The 27,243-nt window shown below is 41.1% G+C and overlaps 1 protein-coding gene across 2 annotated transcripts in view; it reads right to left on the bottom strand.

Annotated features, from left to right (window-relative positions):
• shcbp1 (SHC SH2-domain binding protein 1) overlaps positions 1–16,868 on the bottom strand; it is a 40,665-nt gene extending 23,797 nt beyond the window's left edge. The window contains exons 1-7 of one of the 2 annotated variants that reach the window (XM_072279654.1): positions 16,675–16,868; positions 13,991–14,158; positions 13,253–13,368; positions 12,713–12,921; positions 11,657–11,752; positions 2,101–2,334; positions 1,556–1,730 (exon numbers count right to left, since the gene is read on the bottom strand). In XM_072279654.1, the coding sequence (XP_072135755.1) occupies positions 1,556–1,730; positions 2,101–2,334; positions 11,657–11,752; positions 12,713–12,921; positions 13,253–13,368; positions 13,991–14,158; positions 16,675–16,816 (1,140 nt within the window). In that variant the 5' untranslated portion in view covers positions 16,817–16,868. Of the gene's footprint in view, positions 1–1,555; positions 1,731–2,100; positions 2,335–3,792; positions 5,073–11,656; positions 11,753–12,712; positions 12,922–13,252; positions 13,369–13,990; positions 14,159–16,674 lie in introns of those variants that run through there. The other variant, XM_072279653.1, reaches the window with a different exon arrangement.
• Positions 16,869–27,243: the final 10,375 nt, after the last annotated feature.

Below are 27,243 nucleotides of genomic sequence, written 5' to 3'. Positions count from 1 at the left end.
TAACCCTGATTTATACTTCTGCGTAGTAGCCTCCGCCATTGTGAACATTTATACTCGTGCATTGGTGTGTCTGCGTCGCTCTGCAATTCACCACCAAAATGCTAGTTGGCGGTGGGGTTTCTATGCCACTGTGTTGAGTTTCTTTGTGTGAGATATGGACGAGGAAATGCATTTCAAATATTTTTGGATGTTGGCAGGTAGATTTGACGATTTGGTTCATCGTCTCCAACCATTTATTTTGCATCAGTGTACACACAGTATACTCAGAGACTGGCAATCACCATTCGAGTTTTAGCTTCAGGTGGAAGTCAACAGGCTGTAGCAACTAGCTACAAACTGGCGTCAAGCACAGGGTCCTCCATAATTTCGGAGGTCTGTAAAGCTTTATGGAAAGCATTGCAGCCAGATTTCCTTCCCTGCCCTTCAGTTGCCCAATGGGAAGCTATTGCAGCGTAGGAGGAAATGCGATGCTACCAAGCCGACCAATCACAGTTGTTGCGGTCTACAACACCGCAACACATCGTTACATTTTTGGGGAGGTGCGCATCAGGCCACAGCGTAGGGTATGCAGCTACGCCGTACCTATGGCATCGATTTGACACAGAAGTATAAATTGGCCTTTAGGCTACATCTAGAGTACTGCATTAAAATTTAAAAAGGAGGGGTGGGTGCCCAGAATGCATTGCCAGAAGCAGACACAATAGAGGTGCCCAAGGAGCTCTTAGATAGGCACATGAATATGCAGAGAATGGAGGGCTATATGCAGGCAGAAGGAATCAATGTAATTAGGCATCATTAGGTTAATTAGTTTGCACAGCATCATGAACCAAAGGGCCTTTTTGCTGCACTGTACCATTCCATGCACTAAAAGCTTCCAGAGACCAACAATCTGGCTGAAGTCTCCATCATTTATATAACATCAGGTTATATTTGGTGCGGCAGCAGTGACCCCATTTGACAAATGGTTTTAAGATGGAAGGCATGTTCGTTTTGATGTTTTTCATTATTTAAATGCAAAGCAACTTAAAAAAAAGTTTCATTTTCCTCAATTGATGAGTGATTTTGAATATCCCTGAGTGTCAGGAACAAAATTGGAGATGCGGCCTTGTCATTTTATTTCTCAACTACTTTGTAGGCAATTTTGGCTCTGACCTAATTATCTTACACAATGCTATACTACTGTACAGGGCAATGCGATTTTAGATAACGATTTAACTTAACAACTCAGCAATTAGGAAATCATGGAAGGCAATTATAACCTTGCCATCATGTTCTGTTAGAGAATTGCTACACTCAGTCCACTCAAGCTTTCCCCTCAATCTTAGGGTTCCATCACAAGTTAGCTGAGTAAAAACAATTTACATGATATTTGCATCGACATAATTACTGCGAAAGAAAACAAAGTATTGCAAATATTTGATGCCCTTGTGATGGCAACATATTAAAAGATTTACCATTTTCTTAAGACTATATTTTTCATTATATTTTTGACTAAACTGGCTGATGTTTATTCAACTAATATTGCACTTCCTAAATGGTCAGTGAAAATTATTACCTCCATTGGTTGTTCCTGAATAAAAGAATCCGGGTTTAGTTTTTCCTTCAACAAAGATTGCAGTAGATTAATGGTCATGGAGCTTGAAACAACATGAATAACTTTTTCCCCCGAAGAGCGAATTCCTTTGGCCTGCTTTCCTGGCAAGCCATAGCCTTCCTGGCGCAGAACATACCTAAAGATAAAGTTATTGGTTTTTAGGAACTGATGTTTCAGCTATATAAAGCTTTATCCCTATCGGTTATATTTTCCCAACCATTTCATCTTCATTTCATTCTAACTCCCATGATTTCAATACCTTAAAACTGAATATTCTCCAGTCAGTAATTTTATTTTGCTCCTTTTGTGGGATACTGTATGTACTAAATTATCTAAGTGAAATGCGAGTTCAAAGAACGCAAGACATTGCTTAAAATTGTTAAAGAGTAATTTTGTCATGGTAGCAGTTACAAATCTGTAATCATTCTAAATTTTCACGACTTTCTATATTAACAGGAAAAGCATAATATCATTTTTAGAAAAGTGCAAACCTAAAGACAGATTACCTGTAAAGTGGGGACTCCATTATGCGAAGCTTATATTTAAGCTTATCCAACTCTTCACAAAGTTTAACACCTTCCACCATGGAAACATTACTCAATTCAGATTCAGAATCACTTGTAGAGATATTATTTCTCACTTTTATAAATTCTTTATATATCTCCTCACACTTTGATAACAGGCGATTGTATTCAGCAATAAGATCAGCAGGAACACGATCTTCAAGGATATCATAATACCTGAAATGGAAATAAATAAATATTCTCCATTAGTAGATATTTGTTACCTTAAAAAAAACACCCATTTGCCTTTTCTGCACGTTACTGCTGTAGTAGCAAATACTGTTACTTTATCAGATTACTCTTGGAATACATAGCAAACTTCAATAATTCACCAGACTATTAAGAAATGCTGAAGGGCTTAAAAAGTGAGCTAAAAATGCATTACATAATAACAGAAGTAACCTCCAATAGTCTGGAAATTGTGGTAGATTAAAGTCCCCATTGTGCCGGATTATAATACTTTTACAGCACGTAATGCAAATTCAATTAATCCAATGCAATCCAATCCAATCCAATCCAATACAGAAGTAGATTGCCAGGCCTTTCTTCTGCACACACTCTGCTGCTGCCCAGGTTGGGACCCTGGCCGGATTCAAACTCAGGACCAACCACCTCGAAGTCCAGTGATGATGCCACTATACCAACGGCTGGCCTTTATTAAGTATAAATGCACATTAAATTTATAATCATCAATCATTTGGTAGCAACTCAATGCATAAAAGCATTCAATCATGGTCAAGAGGTTCAGTTGTTGTTCAGACTAAGCTTAGAATGGGGAAGAGATGCGATCTAAGTGACTGACTGCGGAATAATTGTTGGTGCCAGGCGGGATGGTTTGAATATCTCAGACTGCTGACTTTCTGGGATTTTCATGCACAATCGTCTCCAGAGTTTGCAGAGTATGGTGTGATAAACAAAAACAAACAAACATCCAGTGAGTAGCAGTTATGTGGGTGAAAATACCTTGTTAATGGGAGAGATCAGAGGAGAATGGTGAGGCTGTTTCAAGCTGACAGGAAGGTGACAGTAACTCAAGTAACTACACATTTCAATAGTGGTGTCCAAAAGAGCTTCTCTGAATGCACAGCATATCAAATCTTGAAGTGGATGGGCTACAGCAGCAGAAAATCTCGCACACATTCAGTAGCCCCTTTATTAGATACCTCATGTACCTAATATAGTGGTCACTAAGTGTATATTGGTTGATCAAGAAAATATAGATGCCAACTTCAACAATCATGTTTATATATAAAGACAGGATTTTATGCAATTGATTTAGTAACTGTTGTGTATGTGGCCATTTACACAACATTATCATTAATAAAAATGCTGGAGACTGGAGCGAAGTTAACAGGGTCTTTTACTTACAGAATCCGAACTGAGCACATATATACAGATCAATACGCGCCTAATAGCGCATGCTCAATAACATGTTACTACGACATAAAATAGTCCCATATTATACAGTAGGCTATATGGTACACTCCTCTCCTTTTATTTTAAAAGTGTATCAACTTTTTTTTGGGGAGAACTACGTTAAACAACTACTGTATGTGTACCCTTAATATACAAACGCCCACCAACTGTTTAATTAATATGAAATTATAACAATGTAATAATAATAATTATAATTACAACGGAAGTCTCGGGGGGGGGGGCCTTCTCTGCCTCTCCGGGTAATGTCTGCCCTGCAACGTTTGACTTGGGAAATTAGTCTCCACAGGTACATCAGGTGGGTCCTCAGCACTGATGACAGGCTTATCTGTGGGCAAGGATGATGTGGTCACATCAGGAGTGTTTGCTTCTATGTCCAGGGAGTCAGGGCAAGATGTTGTTGTGTTTTCCACCTGAGCATTCAGGATTTGATCCACATGACGTCTCCATACATTCTCTCCCGCCTGTACTCTATACTTCAATGGCCCGTCTATGGTGGAAATTATACCCGGCTGCCGCCTTTCAGTCCGGTAATCCCGTGCAAGAACTGACTGTCCCACATTGAAGCTCCATGTTGACTTAGCATTCGAGTGCTTGAGCTGTCTGTTCTCTACATCACACCGTACATTTGGTTTGAGAAGATCCATGCGGGACCTCAGGTTCCTGTTCAGAAACATCATTGCTGGAGTCTGGTTAGTGGTTGCATGTACTGCATTACAATAGGCGAGGAAGCTGTTAATCTTGTGCTGTAGTGGTCGATTTTCGCTGTCCCTTGCCTTGAGGGTTTTCTTGAATGTCTGTACAATTCTTTCCGCCAAGCCACTTGTGGATGGATGGTAAGGAGCCGATGTAAAGTGCTTGATTCCATTGCTCTTCACAAAACTTTGGAATTCTTCAGAGACAAATTGTCGTCCATTGTCTGTGCAGATTTGCTGTGCTATGCCATTCCTGACGAACATGGTCCTCAGCACTGTAATGGTCTTTTCCGATGTGTTTGTCTTCACTTTGATGACCTCTGGCCATTTGGAATGTGCATCAACGGCAATTAAAAAGATAGAGTCCATGAATGGTTCAGCAAAGTCGATGTGCACTCGCTGCCATGGTGATGAGGGCCACTCCCACGGATGGAGAAGGGCTTGTGGTGGTGTGTTCTGGATCTTTTGACATCCAGAGCAATTCTTGGTCACATCCCCAATATGTTTATTGATTCCTGGCCACCACACATAGGCACGGGCAAGACCTTTCATCTTCACAGTACCCAGGTGCCCCTCGTGCAGTTCCTCCAACACTCTGGTGCGTAGCTTGGGAGGAATCACAACTCATGAGCCACAGATTAGAGTTCCCCGACACATTGACAACTGCTCCTTCCTCACTGAGAAGGTTGGAAACAGTGTGTTACCCTGCGCTGGCCGTCCCTTTACCATGATGTCATACACTTTTGACAATGTAGGGTCATTGCGTGTTTCCCTTTCAATGAGGCTGTTTGTTACTGGTAATTGTTCAACTATTGTTGTGTGAAAGACCTCTGTTGAATCTATTTGCATAGTTACCTCAGAAGTGGGCAGTGGTAAACGTGACAAACCATCTGCGTTGCCGTGTTGCTTGGTCCCTTGTGTTCAATGTCATACCTGTGACCTCCTAAGAACAGGGACCATCGCTGTAGTTGAAGATTGACACGAGCGGCTGATGGTCAGTCAGAGTAAACTTTTGGCCATACAGGTAGTGACTAAATTTCTTGACTTCCCACACGAGGCTTAGGGCCTCTCTGTCAATCTGTGCGTAGTTGCATTCAGCTGAAGTTAGCGATCTTGAGGCAAAAGCTATTGGTCTTTCGGAGCCATCAGGAAACGTGCGATAACACAGCTCCTATCCCATGGGGCGAGGCATCACAAGCTAGTCGGATAGGTAAGGAGGGGTCAAAGTGCGCGAGCAATCCGTCTGAAGTTATGAGTCTTTTAGTTTCTTGAAACGCTTTCTCACAGCTCTCAGTCCACTTCCATTGTGTCCCTGCCTGTAATAATGCATTTAGTGGGTGTAGGACTATGGATAGGTTAGGCAAGAACTTGTGGTAATAGTTCACTAGACCAAGATATGCTCTCAGCTGAGGCACATTTTCAGGTGGTGGTGCCTTAAGCACCGCTTCTATCTTGTCTTGAGACATGTGTAAGCCATCCTTGTTGATCACATTCCCACAGTATGAAATTTCCTTTTTGAAAAACTCACATTTCTGTCAATTAGCTCTGAGCCCATATTCTCCTAACCTGGTGAGCACTTGCTTTAGGTTAGAAAGATGTTCATCTTTGCCGGTGACAATGATGTCATCCAGGTAACACTGAGTCCCTGGAATCCCCTGCAGGACCTGGTCCATTGCCCTTTGCCAGATTGCAGGAGCTGATGCTATCCCAAACACCAACCTGTTGTACCGGTGAAGTCCTTTGTGTATTTATTGTCAGGGATTTCTTGGATGCTTCCTCGATTTCCATCTGAAGGTAAGCCTGGGTCAAATTAATTTTTATGAAATGTTCCCCTCCTGACAGGGAAGCAAAAGTATCCTCAATATGAGGTAGAGGATACTGTACTGTGTGGAGAACTGGGTTAACAGTCACTTTAAAGTCACCACATATGCGCACCTTGCTTGGTTTTCCTGGTTTTGTGTTGGAGGTCTTCTTCATCACTGGAACAATAGGCGTGGCCCATTCACTCCAATCCACCTTTGACAGGACCCCAATCTGCTCCAGATCTTTCAGCTTTGCCTCTACTGTAGGACGGATTGCATATGGCACTGGCCTGGCTTTGTGAAATTTTGGACATGCAATTTCCTCAATCTCAATCTTTGCTTTCATGCCCTGAAGTGTTCCTATTCCTTTCATGAACACTTCCTCAGAGTCAGCAAGTATTTGCGACAGTCTTTGAGATGTAGCCTTGCTGTCCTTCTTTGCTGACACATTTAGTGCCTTGATGATGTGCCAATCCAACTGAATTTTACTGAGCCATTCACAACCCAGCAACAGTGCTCCTCCATTTTTCAGTACATAGAGGTTCAGTTGCTGTGTTTTACCTCCATGGGTCACTGTCACTTCAATTTTGCCTTCTGGGTGCACTTTCTGTCCTGGGTAAGTCTTTAGCAGTAGTTTAGTTTGTTTCAGAGGTATGTGCAAAAACAGTCGTTTGTAGTCGCGTATCGAGATCACTGTTAAGGCTGAGCCTGTGTCCAACTCCATTTTCAGTCTCACACCTGCCACTTGTGGAGTGATCCATATTACTCTTTGATCATCTGTCTCTTCCACGCTGTGAAGTGGCAGACAAGACAATTCACTTTTGTCTTAGTTATTTTCATCAGAATTCCTTTCTTTCATTTTGTGCATTGTTGTATTTTCCTTTCTGGGGTTTCTTGTTTCTCTGTATTTTGCCCTTTTCCTGCTGTTTACAAGCTTTGCATACTCTGCCAATGTGGCCCTGTTTGCCACAGTTTTGGCATTCTTTATCTTTAAACCAACAACCATCATGGTCATGTGACCTGTTCCCACAACACTAACATTTCTTTCCTTCATTTCTGCGCAGTGACATTTTATTCGTAGCATATTCCAGAGATTTTTGTTGTATCTCTGAAGCACCCCGTGCCGCTGTTTCTAATGAAACTGAGATGTTTAGCACTTTCTCCAATGTAAGGTCTTTTTCACACAGGAGCTTTTTCTGTATGGTTTCACAGGGCATGCTACACACTAACCTATACCCCAAAATGCGTCTGATAGACCAGCTCCAAATTGACAATGTTCTGATAAATTACACAATTCAGCACAATATTCAGAAATGCTTTCATTTTTGCTCTGATTCCGTTTATGGAATTTAAATCTTTCAGCAATAACCAACGGTTTGGGGTTTAAATGCTGTTGGAGAGGGTCTACTATTTCCTTGAAAGTTTTGTCAGCTGGCTTTTCAGGGGTTAACAAGCTCCATAGTAGGCCATATATTTTCGCGCCCATTACACTAAGTGAAACGCTGGCTTTCTTTCCTGCATTAACATCGTTAGCATCACAATATAACTCTATACTTTCATTATAAATTGCCCAGTGTTCAATGCCATTATCAAATGCTGTAATGTTTCCAATTAACGCCATCCTTGTTGTGTTAATTTATCCTTGTTATGTGAATTTAGCCCCGGTCCCTTGCTAATTTAACCCCAGTCCTTTGTTTACTTTTTGACTCACATGGGCTTTTTTTGCTAGCATCACGAGCATACTCTGGCTAGATGCTTGTGTCATTCTTTTTTTTTTGAAATATTCCTTCTGAGGCAGGCAGACCCTCAGCCCTGGGCTTCAGAGCGGCTGTGGTCTCGCCTGGACGTGCCGCGGCTCCGACTGTGTCTTTCGCTATCCCAACGTTCCCGACTCTGGCTGAACTCCCATTTCTTTTCAGACTCGCGGCCTTACTCTGCCTCTTCTGAGTGCCGTTATCAATTAAAACACGGCGTTCCAATAGGATGCAGGTTCATTAACCTCATCATCAATTTGTTGTGTATGTGGCTGTTTACACAACAATATCATTAATAAAAAACACTAGAGACTGGAGCAAAATTAACAGGGACTTCCACTTACGCAACCCGAACTAAACACATATACGGATCAATACGCGCCTAATAGCGCATGCTCAATAACGTGTTACTATGACATAAAATAGTCCCATATTATACAGTAGGCTATTTGGTACAGTAAGGATATAAGCCATTCAAACAAAACTAAATTCAACCTTCCTTCTAAGTCTGCCAACTTTGAGTAGTCCAACAATTGCTTTCAGAATCTCATTGGAAACGCAAGATCATGAAGTCTACTAACATCAGCTGTTAGATATCAGTACATGGCAAGACAAAACCATTCCAAGAAATCCATAATGTAAAAAACCTGTTAAAATTCAATGTCAATTTTTAAGTAAGAATAAAAGGACCAAAACATTGATAGTATATGGCACTGGAAAAATATATTATGACCATTTTCATCAGAAGAAAGAAGTGATGAAAGTTGGTGATTGACTAAATAAAACAGGTATTCCAATAACATTACTGCAGAAAAAGTGCTGAAACCCTGAAACTTTATTTGTTAAATCAGAGTTTAAAAGATAGCAAACTCAAAAGCAGATACAATGTCAGTTTGCTTAGAGCACCATCTGGTGTCAAGAATCAGTCAAATTATAAAGACAGCAAATTAATAGCAAAGCTCACAGTGGTGCTGAGAAACAAGTAATGTAGAGGACCCTGAGTGGAATGAGATTTAGACAGAGTTGAAGGGTATAACTTACTGTCAATTTCTTCTTGTGAAAGCTGTTTATATGATGCGATGTGTCTGTGATCCTGTTGCAAGTAAGCTTTTCATTGCACTTGGACACATATGTACTTCTGCATAAGCCAATAACTCAACTTTGGACTTTGAATAAATTATGAAGCTTATGCAAGGCAAAATCTGCAACCTTTATTTCATTCTGGTTAACATTTAAAATATTTATTAAGTGAAAATAACTAAATTTGAAAATGTTTTAATAATTAATCGATCATGGTCCAACTTCCTTTAAATTTTCTTTTAAAAATTATTTATACATTACATTTTTAACTTAACTACATTATATTATTTCAGCTCTAGTGGTATATCACAGGACCTTTACAATTAAGATCACCAGATTCTCACATCCTATTTGATTGAGTTCTGACCCATTACGAATCAGAGCAACTCGATAGTTATAATTTTACGGTTACAATAGCTTAGTCATCAAGTTATAAGGCTAGCATCCAAGAAAACTGGACTATTGATTTGGAAAAGTAAGAGTGAATCCCAGCATGTCAGTTGGAATTTTATTCAAATAACCCATGAAATCTGGCACAGAAAGTTAGTATTGGTAAAAGTAACTGTGTGCTAATAGATCGTCATAAAAATTCATGACTTGATGTTTATTAATATGAAAACAGATGAATGAATTTTCAGTATTTTGACAACACACTTTATTGGGTACAGGAGGGCGGAAGTGGGAAATTGGGTAGACAACAATTGCCATGTGGGTCAGTACAGGCATAATTGTGAATAATAATTGTATTTCACAGGCTGAGGTGTTGCTCTCCGATGTGTTGCTTCTACTGAAGTCCGTGAACTTTTCAGATGACAGTGAGTATGTGTCCGCATGACTTTAAACACCAGCTCTCAAGGATCAGTGACCATCACCCTGAGGATGCTTGATAAGTGAGACATTGGCTCTGTTGAATCATATATAGTTGATTCACTTTTAGCACTGTGGTGAAAGTTTAATTGTATTTTACTGTTTAACTCACGTGTAGTTTGTTATCCCAGATGTCCTGTTTTTCAGCTTTCTAAATTCTCTCTTTAGGACCTCTTCTCTTCTCACTACTATGCCTTGGTACCAATATGTACCATGGTGTCTGACTGCTCACTCTCCCCCTTTAGAATGTTGCGGACGAGATCCAAGACATCCCAGACCCTGGCACATGGGAGGCAACATACCATCTGGGTCTCTCTATTGCGTCCAGTCTCTCCAACCTACTCCTCTAACTATAGGATCTCCTATTACCACTGCCTTTCTCCCCTGGTCCCCTCCCTTCTGAGCAACAGTGCCAGAAACATGGTTGCCATGGCTCCCTGCTTGTAGGTCGACCCCTCCCCCACAGTATACTTGTAGTTGAAAAGAACGGGGCACAGGAGAACACTGTATCAACTGCTTATTTCCCTTCCCTCTTCTGACATTCACCCACTCACCTGCCTCCTCCTACCTCCTTCTAGTTCATGAATGTTGCAACAGTCTGCAGTCATAATACATCTTGTCCTTTGCCGAGTGAACACTGGAGAGCAGCACCGATTTCAGCGCGGATGCCACCTCAGGCACTCCAGTGGAGCACACCAACTCCGATGCCTCACTCCTGGGTGGCTGCAACCAGGCGACACCCCGGTTTGAGGCCCAGTCCTCACTACAACTGAGACCATGCAGCTCCCCTGCCATCTGCACCCACCATTCACCAATAAAACTGTGAATCAGACTTGCAGCATTCCACATTATCAGTCCCCAACAGGGTCTTGCAATCATAAAAAAAACAGACTACGTTGATCACTCACCATTAGACTGTACACTGCCTTCACACACCGACTCCTTTCTGTCACAGGCAGCAGCACAGTCCGCACCAAGTCCAGCTCCTTCAGTTTCTCTGCCACTCAGCAACTCTCTGATGGGATAGACCTGCCCTCCTTTAAGTTCTTAGTGTCCAGCAGGGGCTTGCAATCATGAAGAATGTTTAAAAAAGACAATAACACCTTTGATTGGCCACGTAGGAGGTGCTGCCTCCCAGCATGCCAACTTTCCAGTATTACTGGTCACCTTCCTGTCAGCTTGCACCAGTCTGGCTGTTCTCCTCTGGCCTCACTCATTATCAAGGCAAATTTGCCCATATAACTGCTGTTCACTAGATTTTTTTGTTTGTTTGTTTTTTGCAGCATCCTCTGTAAACTCAGCAGTTTCTGTAGTACTCAAACCAACTTGTCTAGCACCAAAATCAGAATTAGGTTTGATATCACCAGCATGTGTCTTGAAATTTGTTAACAGTGCCAGCTGTACAATGCAATGCATGATAAATATAGAAAAAATAAGTATATGTATAATAAGTAGTTAAATTTAAAAATAGTAGTGCAAAAACAGAAATAATTTAAAAAGCGAGGTGGTGTTCATGGGTTCAATATTCACTTAGAAAATAGGATTGCCGGGGGGTGGGGGGAGAAGCTGTTCCTAAATTGCTGAACGTGCACCTTCAGGCTTTTATACCTCCTTCTTGACAGTAATAGTAAGACTACTACTATCATTGCATGGTCAAAATCATTCAGATCACATTTCTTCCCCGTTCTGATGTTTGGTTTCAAAAACAACTGAACCTGTTAACCATATCTGCTTGTTTTTTATGCATTGAATTGCTGCCACATGATTAGCTGATTAAATATTTGCATTAACAAGCAGGCGTACAGCTCTACCTAATAAAATGGCCATAGAGTGCAGCTAACAGTAAGTTTCAACAACGTATACCTACAGCTTCAGTCTTGGTTCACAACATCTGACAAAGTAATCAAAATCATCATCCTCATCATCTTCATCCCAGATTCTCCAAATATGTTGGTAGAAAAACCTGAAACATATTCAATATTAAGCAATTTACACTAACAGCAACTTACCTTAAAAGTTAAATACATAAATAAACTGAATTATTGATAGGCTGTAAACATCAACTTGACCATATAACCTGGAGACTCCTAGTCTGAACAAGCTGCAATCTGAAAGCTACCAGCACTAAATTATTGAGGAATTTCAATGTTGATACCAAAATAAACCCATTGCAAAATGAAGTTTTAAATTTACAGCTTTAATGTAAAAGAGTGGTTTTCCACCTCACCCACCCCCCACCCAGGTAATTCAAAAATATCTTAGTAAGAGTTATTGACCCAAGTCAGGTTCATAAAATAACAAAACTATAGCCAATAAAGTCCAAAAACTAAAAAATGGATAGAAGACCCTTTGATTTCTCTTTTTTTTTTGCATATCCCAGTTTTCTTTTATATATAAGTAATGAAATTTAGAAACTAAGCTCGTGCTCAATTTTTTGTAATATGTTTCCTTGTTCCTGCTGATTTCATAAAATGTCATTTCTTCCCCCCCCCACTGTGAGAAATAAGTTCAGTTTTGTACACCTGCCAGAATCCTGACTTGTCTCCAAGTAAAAATGCAAAAGGAGATGAGTAACATCACACCTGCAAAATACTTTACAATATTTTGCCACCAGTGTACCTATTTTCTGGGCATCTTATCATCATCCATCCATCTTCTTTATCATTTGCTACTGAAATCTGATGTACCTCATTATTCTGTTCCATCCTTGGCTATTCTCCTTGGGTCAACTTGTGAAGACTTTATACGTGAGCAATGACCCATGCACCATAGTCAACATGTATAAGTATTTGTTGTTAAAAAAAACATAGCTCTTACTGGTCTAGAGCCTATAGACTGTTTACAGTTTTTATTTACTTCTAATATACAAGTGCGGTCTGTACTTTTTAGAAAATGTCAAAAGAATTTTTAATTAAGTTATTACCTGAGATGTTCGATAGCAAGTGCTGTTTGATCAAACTCTCCAGACTCTTCAAAAACCACGTATAATTCTTGTAGAGGCACAAGGTGATCTTTTGCCACAAGAAAATTTTCCATTGCTTCCAGGTTCAGAGAACATGTTTCAGACTCATAAAGGAATGGTTCCGTCAGCTTTACCACTGCCCTGAGGCTTGAAGTCTCCACATCAGTCACCTAAAATTGTTTTCAAAACAAAACTAGTGAAAAAAAAAACAGCATTTTATTCCTTAATTATGTTTAACTTGTATGATTTAAAATGCAAATGTAACATGTTTTTTTATAGTACAATAGAAAATAAAAGCATTATAATACAATTTGGATCAACCAAACAAACAAGTTTCTCTTATTGGAATAACAAGGATCCAAAGCCCACAATATCTCAGAGAATATACATACTAAACTTATTGGTAATTACTCACCACAGTTGGATTCTGATATGGCAGTAAAAACAAATATCAAATACAGTAGTTAACATCACTATAAATGCTCTGAGCAGATTACTTACCTCAACCAGCACCTCAAATATATCATTGGACCAGATCGCTTGCCATCCATATGGTTCTAGGACCTTCTCCAAATACTCTGCAAAGAAATCCTGCACTTCTGATGGTTTTGTGTCACCTATTAATTTTAAAAAAAAATCAAACCATTCTCAATGATTTACATTCTTGATTCAAAATTATTATTCAAGAACTTTATCTAACATTCTGCATCATAAGAATAATAGGTAAATAATTATAAAAGGTAACCATATATCAAATTTTAAATTTGTCCCACAGGTTTTAGAAAATGCACTTTATAGTGGATATTACCCAACTATTTAAAAAAATTATCAAATGTAAAATTTCTTCTGGTTTTTCAAAACATTACACATTATTTTCAAGCCTTCTTTGCAACCTTGGCAACCACATTTCATCAGCCTAGAAGCAACAACATCCCGCAGAATTTTATAGTACTTAGATGCACACTTAAGTCAACACTTGCAATTTCTTTCAGGACCAGCTATCCATCCATTTATAATTGTTAAAATATTTAAGTGCTTTTAAATACTAATGCAGGAAACATTCTTCCTTCTCTAGCCTTGCTTACATACCTACTTCTTTTTAAAAGAAACTCATTATTGAGTTAAAAAACTTCCCAGTACCTGTCTAGATCAAGTTTCAAAGATCTAGATCACAATGTTATTTAACCATTTTTAGAATTTAAAAAAATATTTCAAATATCATTGATTTAAATTACATACCCAAGATGTAGTCCTGGTAAGCCTTATATCTTTCATAGTATGATAACTGTGTTGTCTCAACAACTTCTGGAAACGTGGTAGTTCTTCCATGGAAACCTCTTTTCAAAGTGATGCCTTTGTTGGAGCTATTGCAATTTACATTACTTTCCTTTTCATCTTGAGAAAGAGCTGAAAGTAATTTAGAAATGCATTATTTACTACTCAGCATATTCTTAAACAGCTAAAATAAACACAGTGTGACTAATTCTTTTTAAGATTACGGACCAGAACATTACAAAACTAACCCATCATCCATAATGCCCTCCGTGACTTGATTTTTCTGGATGCTAAATGCAAGCCAAGCCAACTCTCCATAAACAGCTATATTGAGATATCAAGGTGACCTTTAATGCAGAACGAGCTCGGAGTTGCAAACAGGCTTGAGTATTCTAAAGCCTTAGATTACATGCTGGAGCTAAATGCAGTTACTTCAAAGGGTCTACGGGAAAGAAAAATATACACCTTTGACTGAAATCTGTGTTAAATCTCCATGAACTATTTACAAGACCAGAAGACATAGGAACAAAATTAGTCATCAGCCCATTGAGACTGCTCTGCCACTCAATCATGGCCAATTTATTAACCCTCTCAACTCCATTCCACTGCTTTCTCCCCCATAACCTTTAATGTCCTTATTAATCAACTGATCAACATCTGTTTTAAATCAAAGGCTTCACCTCACAGCCCTCTCTAGCAATAAATTCTCACAGATTCGCCTCCCTCTGGTTAAAGCTCTTCATCTCTGTTCTAAAAGAACATCCTTCTATTTGTGAGGCGGTGCTCTCTGAACCTAGACTTCCCCCACTCGTTGAAGCATCCTCTCCATATCCACACTATCTAGACTTTTCAAAATTCAGTAGGTTTCAATGAGATTACCGCCCCATTCTAAACTCCAGTGAGTACACACCCAGAACCATCAGACACTCCTCATATGTTAAACACTTTAATTTTTGGGATCATTCTTGTAAACCTCCTCTGGACCCTATTCATTTTTTAAGATATGGGTCCATTGGTCATGAATAACTGTTATTTCCTTTACATGATTATTAGCAGACAGTGCAGGTACATTCTGTTAATGCAATAATATTGTAATCTGGCTGGGCCAATTGATCTTATTGATAGCTGATAGATCTGAACTTCTGCTCTACCAATGGACTTGTTACTGAGTCCAAGGGCAGATCAACTGATGTGCTGAGAGGGGTTGGATGTATGTTGCATTTACCTTCTATTTTATCCCTGGGTAGTTGGTGTGTTAAGGACAACCCACTTTATTTAAATGACTTGAAGACAGTGTGGAAAAGATTAGTTGCAAGTAGGTCTTACTTTATTTTAATATTCAATTATTTGTCAGTAGCTTTAATTTGTCCTAAAATGTATTTTTGACATCATTATTTTTATGCACAACCACTTGAATTGCTTTAAAATGTCTCGTGCAATATTTTTTAAAAGCCTTATACAGTAACAAGCTGTCAAAGATAATTGTGGCTTTATACATTCTAAAAAGGCATTATTTCTAAAAATAGAAAATGTATTAAATCAGAACGTTTAATTAACATTTTTAATCACAAATGTTTACTTTAATGTAGCTTTAGTTATTTATGTACATCTCTGGAGTAAAAAGGGAGTTTAGAGTAAAGAAACCCTTAGGAGACACAGAATTCATCCTGCAGTTCAAAGGGAAAGGCTAAAATTGGATGTGCCAGTATTACAGTTAATTAAGGGTAACTACAGAGACATGACAAATGTACTGATTTTGTCACCGGTGAGCAATATTTGTTAGTGCCAAAACAAAGAGCAAGTGTTAGAGGCAAGACAACAAGATTCTTGAAAAAAAAGCTCTGGAGAGACAAACAAAAGTGTCAATGGAAGAAATAAGGGGTAGAATAGGATTGCAAGTAAAACCAAACAATGAAACTGGGAAACAGTTCAAGTTATACTGAGGCAATGAAAAAGAACTCAAGATAAACATTTTTTTAAATCAAACAGTCTCTTTTTTGAAACATTCAATATTCAGACCTGGACGAGAATCCACCTGGTCATTAATGTCCGGCTCAAGGCAGGCAGGCTATGCTGCACAACTGCCACATCAAAGCATTCGCGCTCGAAATAAATCTAATCTTTCCTCCAACCTTAAAAACATTGAAGATCGTTTTCATCTTATTTACCCTCAGCTTCATGAACTTGTGAGATTTTATTTTCGGCTCCAGTATCTGATCAGCTCGCAAAAATAAATATTTTCTCCCGTCGGTTCACGGAGCAATTTATGAAACCTGTGGGCGAGGTTCGCCCTTCTGTCACTTCCCTCAGCTCAGACTGGACTAAGTGGCAAGTTCCCACTGTGATGAAAGATCGTTGACTTTCCCGTCACGTCTCCTGAGTTATTTATTGTGTTGCTATACCCAGGACACCTGCTTTATCAGCTGGGTCATGCGGTCTGTGAAAGGAACTTTATGGCGTTGCCCGGGGATGGTAATTAGGACAAACCAGAGTTCAAAAAAACTAAGATGCTGGAGGAACTCGGCGGGCTGGGGGGAGAAACGTACGTTTCGGGAAGGCGTTCAGCCGACAGGCCGTATCGAGAGTGAGGGTGATTCGGGCGGGCGAGTCTGTCAGCGGTATCCAGGCTGGGCTCCTTTCACACTCACCGCCAGCTTCCGCTGTCAACGCTGCCGCGGCAGCCTCCTCCCTCTCCCTCTCCCTGCCGCCGAGGCTGGCCGACTCCGGCTGCTCCCCCGCGTTTTCCCCGGACACTGCAGCCAGCGGACCGTGACACTGCTGTTCGGACATGACGGGCCGGCTGGGAAACCGCTCACGCCCTACCGCAGCCGTTAAACCTCACTCCTGATTCAAAATTTTGCCGCTGGAACCCGTTGACGGCTCCCCACTCGGCCGCTCCGATTGGTTAAACAAGCAGCCAATCGAATCCAGCCAATAGGCGTACCCCGGGAGCACTTCGTCCAGATACTCTATTTAGGGATGAAGTGTTGTTAAAACTGTCAGCAATTATAAATTAAAGTCTATTCATTTTGATCGACGAACCTTTAGTTTTGCTGCCGATAGGCTGAATGGTACCATCGGGAACATAAGCAATATAGAGAATCTGTTAATACAACCCCGGTGGTTTGAAAATGCAGTTCATTCATCTGTGTAGAAGTAACATTTCTCTTCAGAACTGTAATTATAATAAATCAAATCAAGCTTTTGCACGTAATAGTTTTTTCATAAAAATTAAAGAGAGAGACGTTTAAGGGAGTTTGGGATGGGATGGGTCTTTAATGCTGTTACAAGCGCGCGTGGAGAGTTGTAGATTGTCTCCAGACCCGGTAGTTGAGTCCCAATGATGTGCCGAGCCGTCCTGATCACCCGATAGAGTGCTTTATGATCTGTCTTGCTGCAGCTAGAGTACCGCGCTGTCATTCCGCATGTCAGTCTGCTCTCTAATGCACATCAGGAAAGTTAGCCAGCAATTGGGGGGGGGGGGGGCAGATTTGCTCTTCTTGAGCACCTCAGGTTGTATACTCGCTGTCTTGCTTTTCCTACTATCGAGGTTGTGTGTCGACGGACCAAGAGAGTTCTTCGGTGATGTTCAACCAAAAAACTTGAAACTGGAGACCCTTCCCACTACCTCACCATTTATGAATAGTGAGGCTTTTTTGGGAGCTCTTGTCTTCCTGAAGTCAATTATCATTTCTTTTGTCTTCTTGACGTTGAGTGACAGGTAGTGGTCCCTGCACCAATCGGACAGTTTCGGCACCTCCTGTTCACATACAGACTCATTTTTGTTTGTATTAGGCCACAGTTGAGTCGTCTCCAAAGTTGATGGCCGAGTTTGTAGCATGAACAGCAGTGCAGTCACAGCTGAAGAGCAAGTAGAGAAAGTGGGCTCAGTACACACCATTGCGAGTCACCGGTGTTCAGGGTTAGGGGGTTTATTGTGCACTTGCCTAGTTCCGATTAGTGAGGAAGTCCAAGATCCAATTACAGGTTATTGTGCCGAAACCTAGATTGTGGAGCTTGACAGTCAACTTGTTCGATAGTTTGGTGTTAAAGGTCGAGCTGTAATCAATGAAAAGCATCCTGACCTGGGTGTCTTTGTGCTCCAAGTATTCCAAGATAGTGAAGGGCGATAGAAATGGCGTCGTCAGTTGATCTATTCACCTTATACGTAAACCGTTGCCGGCCCAAGGTAGCCGCGATTATGGTCCTTGATATGGGACAGGACTAATCTTTTCAAGTACTTGTTACGTTTTACACCATTGTAAAATAGTGAATGTCATTGGAATGACATTTTCTTTACTCAATATTTTAAATATTCTCCAAATGGAAACAGTTAAATTAATCCACTGAAATTTAAAATTGCAACGCTAGCTCTTGGCTCAGGTGATAGTAAATAAAATAATTTGAAGATTTGTAATAGCACACTGCTTACCATTTCCAGTTGAGCAAAAGATGCTGTTGGTAAATAAGTAGTTAAATATGTTAGAAATAGTAACTGGGTCCTTGGGTCCTTGGGTTCTTGATGCTGTTTAGACAGAGGTTAAAAACATGATTAAGTCTTAAAGGAGTAAAAATCACGGCCAGTATGAAAAGTTTAAAGTCAAAATTGTTCTTAATCAAATTATGTCACAAGAATGGGATGGTTGATTTAATTGTTATTTAATCGCTACGATAGCTGCTCAAAAGCTCAATCAATGGCAGATTTGACCTGTCAATTCTTATTCCATAATTTCACTCAAGGCAAATGACAAATGATTAGACTCATAATTCTGTATTTTCCTTCAGTTTCATAGCCAAATTCAAGCAATGTAATGGAAGAAAACGGGCACAACTTTATAGAGTGTAACTTATATTGCACCAAGTTGATATTGCATAGTTCTCTCCCCGTTATTACTATTAATGTAAAACTGGTGAATTAGTTTATTATTGTCAAATGTACAGTGAAAAGCTCTTCTATTGCATGCCATCCAGACAGATTTATGCTGTATTTAATTGCATCAATGTAGTTAATAGTAGACATAATTCTGGAGCAATTGTTGATATTACTAAGAAAGTGCTATATAGGTTAAAAGAGTTTGTCTTTTAACGTGTGAGAGATCCGTTCAAGAATCTGATAACATTCGGATAGAAACAGTTATTGAGCCTTGTGAAAACCTTTTTCTTTCTCTCTATCTACACAAAGACCTGTAATTTTTGGATTTCCAAAGACATTGTCACACTCTAAATGCACGGCTGGTGACGCAATGACATCAGCTCCGGTCTCCGGAGCGAAGGTTCCTGAGTTCGAATCCAGTCATGCCGCTCCCGAGCACGCTTTCCATCCGTGTCGGGTTGAGTGTCGAGGCTGCGCTGTTAAGGACGTGGGGGATCACTCACGGAGTCTTTCCTCCAAGACAACCACTTGAAAAAGTGGTCGCCGAGGCTTTGGCAGAGTATGGCACACAAAAAAAATGCACCATGTAACACTGGAGATGTTCTAGCAGTTTTTAGACAGCAAGCACCCATTAACAGAAAAGCACAAAATGCTGGAGGAACTCATTCGGGCCGAGACCCTTTGGTACTGAAGAAAGCATACGGTGCATTGTCCTTCATCCATCGTGGGATTGAGTTTAGGAGCCGAGGGGTAATGTTGCAGCTATATAGGACCACCACAGTATATTACTGTGCTCAGTTCTGGTCGCCTCACTACAGGAAGGATATGCAAACCATAGAAAGGGTGCAGAGGAGATTTATAAGGTTGTTGCCTGGATTGGGGAGCATGCCTTATGAAACCAAGTTGAGTGAACTCAGCCTTTTTCCCTTGGAACGATGGAGGATGAGAGGTGACCTGATAGAGGCGTATAAGATGATGAGAGGCATTGATCGTGTGGATAGTCAGAGGTTTTTTTCCCCCAGGACTGGAATGACTAGCACGAGAGAGCACAGTTTTAAGGTGCTTGGAAGTATGTACAGAGGAAATGTCAGGGGTAAGTTTGTTACGCAGAGACTGGTGAGTGCGTGGAATGGGCTGCTGGCAACGGTGGTGGAGGTGGATACAACAGGGTCTTTTAAGAGACTCCTGGACAGGTACATGGAGCTCAGAAAAATAGAGGGCTATGGATAATTCCAGGTAATTTATAAGGTAAGGAACATGTTCGGCACAGCTTTGTGGGCCGAAGGGCCTGTATTGTGCTGTAGGTTTTCTATGTTTCTAAAACAAAAAGATGAGTAGTAGATTTAAAGGGTGGGGAGAGCAGGAGAGAGAAATGGTCGCGATGAGGCCACGTTCAGGTTGGAGGAACAATACATTATATTCCGTCTGTGTAGCCCCCAACCTGATGGCATGAACATCGATTTCTCGAACTTCCAGTAAACCGCCCCCCCCAATCATTTCCCATCCCATTTTCATAGAATATAGAACATAGAATAGTACAGATCAGTACAGGCCCTTCAGCCCACAATGTTGAGCCGACACTCAAACCCCGCCTCCCATATACCCCCCCCCACCTTAAATTCCTCCATATACCTGTCTAGTAGTCTCTTAAATTTCACTAGTGTATCTGCCTCCACCATTGACTCAGGAAGTGCATTCCATGCACCAACCACTCTCTGAGTAAAAAACCTTCCTCTAATATCCCCCTTGAACTTCCCACCCCTTATCTTAAAGCCACGTCCTCTTGTATTGAGCAGTGGTGCCCTGGGGAAGAGGCATTGGCTGTCCATTCTATCTATTCCTCTTATTATCTTATATACCTCTATCATGTCTCCTCTCATCCTCCTTCTCTCCAAAGAGTAAAGCCCTAGCTCCCTTAATCTCTGATCATAATGCATACTCTGTAAACCAGGCAGCATCCTGGTAAATCTCCTCTGTACCCTTTCCAATGCTTCCACATCCTTCCTATAGTGAGGCGACCAGAACTGGACACAGTACTCCAAGTGCAGCCTAACCAGAGTTTTATAGAGCTGCATCATTACTTCACAACTCTTAAACTCCATCCCTTGACTTATGAAGGCTAACACCCCATAAGCATTCTTAACTACCCTGTCTACCTGTAAGGCAACTTTCAGGGATCTATGGACATGTACCCCGAGATCCCTCTGCTCCTCCACACTACCAAGTATCCTACCATTTACTTTGTACTCTGCCTTGGAGTTTGTCCTTCCAAGGTGTACTACCTCACACTCCTCTGTGTTGAACTCCACCTGCCACTTCTCAGCCCACTTCTGCATCCTATCAATGTCTCTCTGCAATCTTCGACAATCCTCTACATTATCCACAACACCACCAACCTTTGTGTCATCTGCAAACTTGCCAACCCACCCTTCTACCCCCACATCCAGGTCGTTAATAAAAATCATGAAAAGTGGAGGTCCCAGAACTGATCCTTGTGGGACACCGCTAGTCACAACCCTCCAATCCGAATGCACTCCATCCACCACGACCCTCTGCTTTCTGCAGGCTAGCCAATTCTGAGTCCACCTGGCCAAACTTCCCTGGATCCCATGCCTTCTGACTTTCTGAATAAGCCTACCGTACGGAACCTTGTCAAATACCTTACATGTAGATCACATCCACTGCACTACCCTCATCTATATGCCCGGCCACCTTCTCAAAGAACTCTATCAGGCTCGTTAGACACGATCTGCCCTCCACAAATCCATGCTGACTGTCTCTGATCAGACCATGATTCTTTAAATGTCCATAGATCCTATTTCTAAGAATCTTTTCCAACAGCTTTCCCACCACAGACATAAGGCTCACTGGTCTATAATTACCCAGACTATCCTTACTACCTTTTTTGAACAAGGGGACAACATTCACCTCCCTTTGATTCTCCGGTACCATTCCTGTGGATGACGAGGACATAAAGATCCTAGCCAGAAGCTCAGCAATCTCTTCCCTCACCTCGTGGAGCAGCCTGGGGAATATTCCTTCAGGCCCTGGGGATTTATCCATCCTAATGTATTTTAACAACTCCAACACCTCCTCTCCCTTAATATCAACATGCTCCAGAACATCAACCTCACTCATATTGTCCTCACCATCATCAAGTTCCCTCTCATTGGTGAATACCAAAGAGAAGTATTCATTGAGGGCCTCGCTCACTTCCATAGCCTCCAGGCACATCTTCCCACCTTTATCGCTAATCGGTCCTACTTTCACTCCTGTCATCCTTTTGTTCTTCACATAATTGAAGAATGCCTTGGGGTTTTCCTTTACCCTACTTGCCAAGGCCTTCTCATGCCCCCTTCTTGCTCTCCTCAGCCCCTTCTTAAGCTCCTTTCTTGCTTCCCTATATTCCTCAATAGACCCATTTGATCCTTGCTTCCTAAACCTCATGTATGCTGTCTTCTTCCACCTGACTAGACTTTCCACCTCACTTGTCACCCATGGTTCTTTCATCCTACCATTCTTTATCTTCCTCACTGGGACAAATTTATCCCTAACATCCTACAAGAGATCCCTGAACATTGATCACATGTCCATAGTACATTTTCCCTGCAAAAACATCATCTCAATTCACACCCGCAAGTTCTAGACTTATAGCCTCATAACTTGCCCTTCTCCAATTAAAAAATTTCCTGTCCTCTCTAATTCTATCCTTTTCCATGATAATGCTAAAGGCCAGGGAGCGGTAGTCACTGTCCCCCAGATGCTCACCCACTGAGAGATCTGTGACCTGACCCGGTTCGTTACCTAATACTAGATCTAGTATGGCATTCCCCCAGTCGGCCTGTCAACATACTGTAACAGGAATCCATCCTGGACACACTTAACAAACTGTGCCCCATCTAAACCCTTGGAACTAATCAGGTGCCAATCAATATTAGCGAACTTAAAGTCACCCATGATAACAACACTGTTATTTTTGCACCTTTCCAAAATCTGCCTCCCAATCTTCTCCTCGGTATCTCTGTTGCTACCAGAGGACCTATAAAATACTCCCAATAGAGTAACTGCTCCCTTCCTATTCCTGACTTCCACCCATACTGACTCAAAAGAGGAACCTGCTACATACGCACCCTTTCTGTAGCTGTAATAGTATCCCTGAGCAGTAATGCCACCCCTCCTGCCCTCCCCCCCCATCCCTTTTAAAGCACTGAAATCCAGGAATATTGAGAATCCATTCCTGCCCTGGTGCCAGCCAAGTCTCTGTAATGGCCACTACTTCATAATTCCATGTTTGTATCCAAGCTCTCAGTTCATCACCTTTGTTCCTGATGCTTCTTGCATTGAAGTACACGCACTTTAGCCCTTTTACCTTACTACCTTTACACCCTTTATTCTGCTTCTCTTTCCTCAAAACCTCTCTATATGTTAGATCTGGCTTTACCCCATACACTTCTTCCACTGCTCTATCGTTCCGAGTCCCATCCCCCTTGCAAATTAGTTTAAACCCTCCCGAACTATGCTAACAAACCTACCTGCAAGGATATTGCTCCCCCTCGAGTTCAGGTGCAATCCATCCAATCTGCACAGGTCCACCTTCCCCAGAAGAGATCCCAATGATGCAAAAATCTAAAACCCTGCTCCCTACACCAACTCCTCAGCTACGCATTCAACAGCCGTCTCCTTCAATTCTTACCATCATTGTCACGTAGCACTGGCAGCAATCCTGAGAACGCCACTTTTGAGGTCCTGTTCTTCATCATTCCGCCTAGTTCCCGAAACTCACACTTCAGCACCTCATCCCTCTTCCTGCCTATGTTGTTGGTGCCAACATGTATCACGACTTCTGGTTGCTTTCCCTCTCGTACCAGGATGTCGAGCACCCGGTCAGAGACATCCCGGACCCTAGCACCCGGGAGGCAACAAACCATGTGGGTGTCCTTCTCACGTCCACAAAATCTCCTGTCTGCTCCCCTGACTATAGAGTCCCCAATGACGATAGCTCCCCTCTTCTCCGTCCCACTCTTCTGTACCACACCGTGGCTCACCCCTGGTCGGTCGTCCCCGCCAACTGTATCCAAGACGGTAAACTTATTATTCAGGGAAATGGCTACAGGGATGCTCTGCACTACCTGTCTGCTCACCTTCGCTTTCCCCCAACGACCTGCTTCCAGCAGCCTAGGCGTGACTACCTCTCTGCAGCTCTCATGTATGACTGCCTCATTCTCCCTTATTAGTCGAAGGTCATCCAGCTGCTGCTCCAGATTCCTTACGCGGTCTTCCATATCGCCCAGTCGCATGCACTTTCCCTCTCTCACCTTACCTCCTTGCCTGCCTATCGCCTCCCCTGATGCTCCTCCCCCCTTTTCTTTCTACCATGGTCTTCTGTTCTGTCCTATTAGATTCCCCCTTCTCCAGCCCTGTATCGCTTTCACCAACTTCCCAGCTCTTTCCTTCATCAGCCCCCCCAACCCGTTTCACTTATCATCTTGAGTTTCTTTCTCTCCCCTCCCCCACCTTTAAAATCTACTCTTTTTTTCCCCCTCCAGTCCTGCAGTAGGGTCTCGGCCCGAAATGTCGACAGTACTTTTCTCCATAGATGCTGCCTGGCCAGCTGAGCTCCTCCAGTATTTTGTGGGTGTTGCTTGCATCTCCTCTTGTTCGTCATTGAAAGACAAATTACGCTATATTTTAGTGTAATTGCCTTACTTACCAAACTTCCATGGATATTTTTCATCTATCTGAAGCAGCTGATGGCCTTCAGTTTAACATGAAACCTGAAAGACAGGTCACCAGATAGTGTCGTACTTCCTGAAGAATTACTCTAATTATCTTTAAATTATCTTCCTGCATGTCAAATCCACAGCCTTTTGCCGCATAGACAAGAGAATACTGTACTACAAGTGTTATGTCTTCGTAAGTAACTGTGCTACTTCTTACAAAGACGAGTACTCCCATGAAATGGGGTGATGAAAAGTCTCGGCCCAAACCACCGACTGTTTAATCTTTTCTGTAGTTGTTGTCTGACCTGCTGCGTTCCTCCAGCATTGTGTGTGTGTTGGTTGGTAAGCGGAGCGAAGGCTGGAAACAAACTCCTCACCCAGTTGAAGGAAACTCAGTCTCATAGGAGGCAATAAGCTAGACATCCAATTTATTATCATCGGCAATGGGGCAATCGTAATTTTACATATACACACAATTCACACTACTGCAAATTATAGCTGAAGACAGGTCGGGCTTGGATTAAAGGCTCATATTTTCATATTATCTGCCTGAAAACAATGCCTGTACTCACAAATTTGAACAGATAGCAAATTAGTTTGGTCTACTGCCAATCTTTGGAATTATGAAAATCAAAAATCCTGTTTGTAAGACTGAAAGAGGTTTGTTAATAGGTTTGACCCAGAGATGGGAAATTCTGCTCTCAGTATGGGAGAGTTTACATGCTATCTGCTGAGGCCACTACAGATCAGCTAATTATATCTCTTTGTAATAGTACCCTATCATGAAAAAAATCTGGTTCATTTTGCTAAGCGATAATAGCAATTAAGGTTAAAAATAATTGGTTGAAAGTTGGCACTTTGAGAGATGAAGCACTCTATAAATGGGATTTTCTTTTCCTATGTCTTGCTTGGACTGTTTGATCATTATTACCAGAATACTGTCCAGTAATTAAGGATTCACTATATATGCAATATTTAATCCAAGTGCATATGCAGCTTTCCAAAAACACTGTTGTAATTAAAATACACGGTCACTAAAAAATCTAAAGGTTGCAAGGATTTAGTTGAGTCTACTCTGTCAAGGATTTTACTCCATTCGTCCAGTATCCAAAAGCTTAACACCATCCTTTCTTCTCTCCCCCCCCCCCAATTAATTGTAAAGCTTGAACATTATTAATGTAACATTTTCATTAATGAATAAAACAAAGTAATAAAGCTAGTTGCAAGATTGTTTGCTTCAAGGCTCTGGATACAATTACAACTTTTTATATTGGTTGATGCATTTTCATCAGGCTACTTAGGAATTATAAAAAGCTGTGTTCTTGTCAACTCCTGCTTGACTACACCAACTCGTATTGGTTGGTGATCTGTGCAGAGATCAGTGTGAATACTAGTATTCATGAGAAAAGTTCAAATCATCAGTTCTGGCCAGGTCTTACCATCTCTATTTATATTACCTTTTAACAAATAAAAATGCCAATCAGCACAGGGTAAGTAGTAATAGGGTTATATTACTATTTTATGCCAGTGTCAACCAATTCAATGTGTCTTTTCATAATTCATTTGTTCCAGTCAAATTTGTAAATATTTCAACCAAGAACAAAGGGTATCAAATTAATTCTCTTTGAGACAAAATGCTACTCACAATACATTTCCGGAGTATGATAATCGTTCTGAGGCAATAGAATTGAGGTGTTAAATTATACAATATTATGTCACAATACCCATAGGATATCCCGCCACTATTCCACCCCCCCCCCCAATATACACACTACATGAATTCAGACAGAGGCCAGCAGCACACAAGCATATTGGCCACAATTTTATTTCAACCTCTTCATTCAACTCAGTATAAGATAGAAGTTTAGCAACTTTGATCTGCATTCTATGGATCATTTCATGATCCTCTGTAACTTCCCCTTTTACAACTTATTTTTTTGTTTCTCTTTTTCTCAAATTAAATCATGACAGTACTATAGAACTAAGAGCAACAATCCTTTTGCAGATACATTTTTAGAACATTGGTACATTGCATAAGCTATAAAGTTACCTAGACATATCTGCACAAGATGAAAGATACGTGAGCATCTTAACTTTCACTACAGGGCAAGCACTCTTTGTTCTGCACTGAATGACAGATGAAGGTTTATTATACTGGAGCACTATTTAGCATATGCTGACTTCCAGCAGTGCAATTCCACCAATCACATATCTTCTTCCCATTTTACTGTGTCCTGCAATTCTTATGACTGTCAACACCCCCTTGATTTTTTCTAATCACTTACCTCATGCAATTGTTAATTTACATGTAAGGGGGTTTTGTCTCTTATGTTACTGCGTAGGCTCATTAAAATGGCTTCTTTGTTATGTTTAATGGGGAATGCTTCTTTGTTATGTTAAACGCTGAGAAAGTTTTTGCGCTAGCAGCTTGTTTTGGTTTAGAGTGTGATAAGAATATGTTACAAACCAATTGGGATAGTTGTTATGTTTTTGGTGTATTTGAAGATACTGTATGCCTGGGGTTTTGGGGAGAAGTGGGGGGGGAGAGAAAGACAGAGGATGGACCAGGTGCTGTGATGTCTGCTAACAGGGTCGGAGACTGACTCGTGTGGAGCCTCTGGTCG

The sequence above is a fragment of the Mobula birostris genome, chromosome 15 (genome assembly GCF_030028105.1).
Source record: "Mobula birostris isolate sMobBir1 chromosome 15, sMobBir1.hap1, whole genome shotgun sequence".
In the NCBI taxonomy this organism is placed as follows: Eukaryota; Metazoa; Chordata; class Chondrichthyes; order Myliobatiformes; family Myliobatidae; genus Mobula; species Mobula birostris.
Note: the sequence above shows the minus strand (reverse complement) of the source record. Positions and strands in the feature narration are given on the sequence as shown.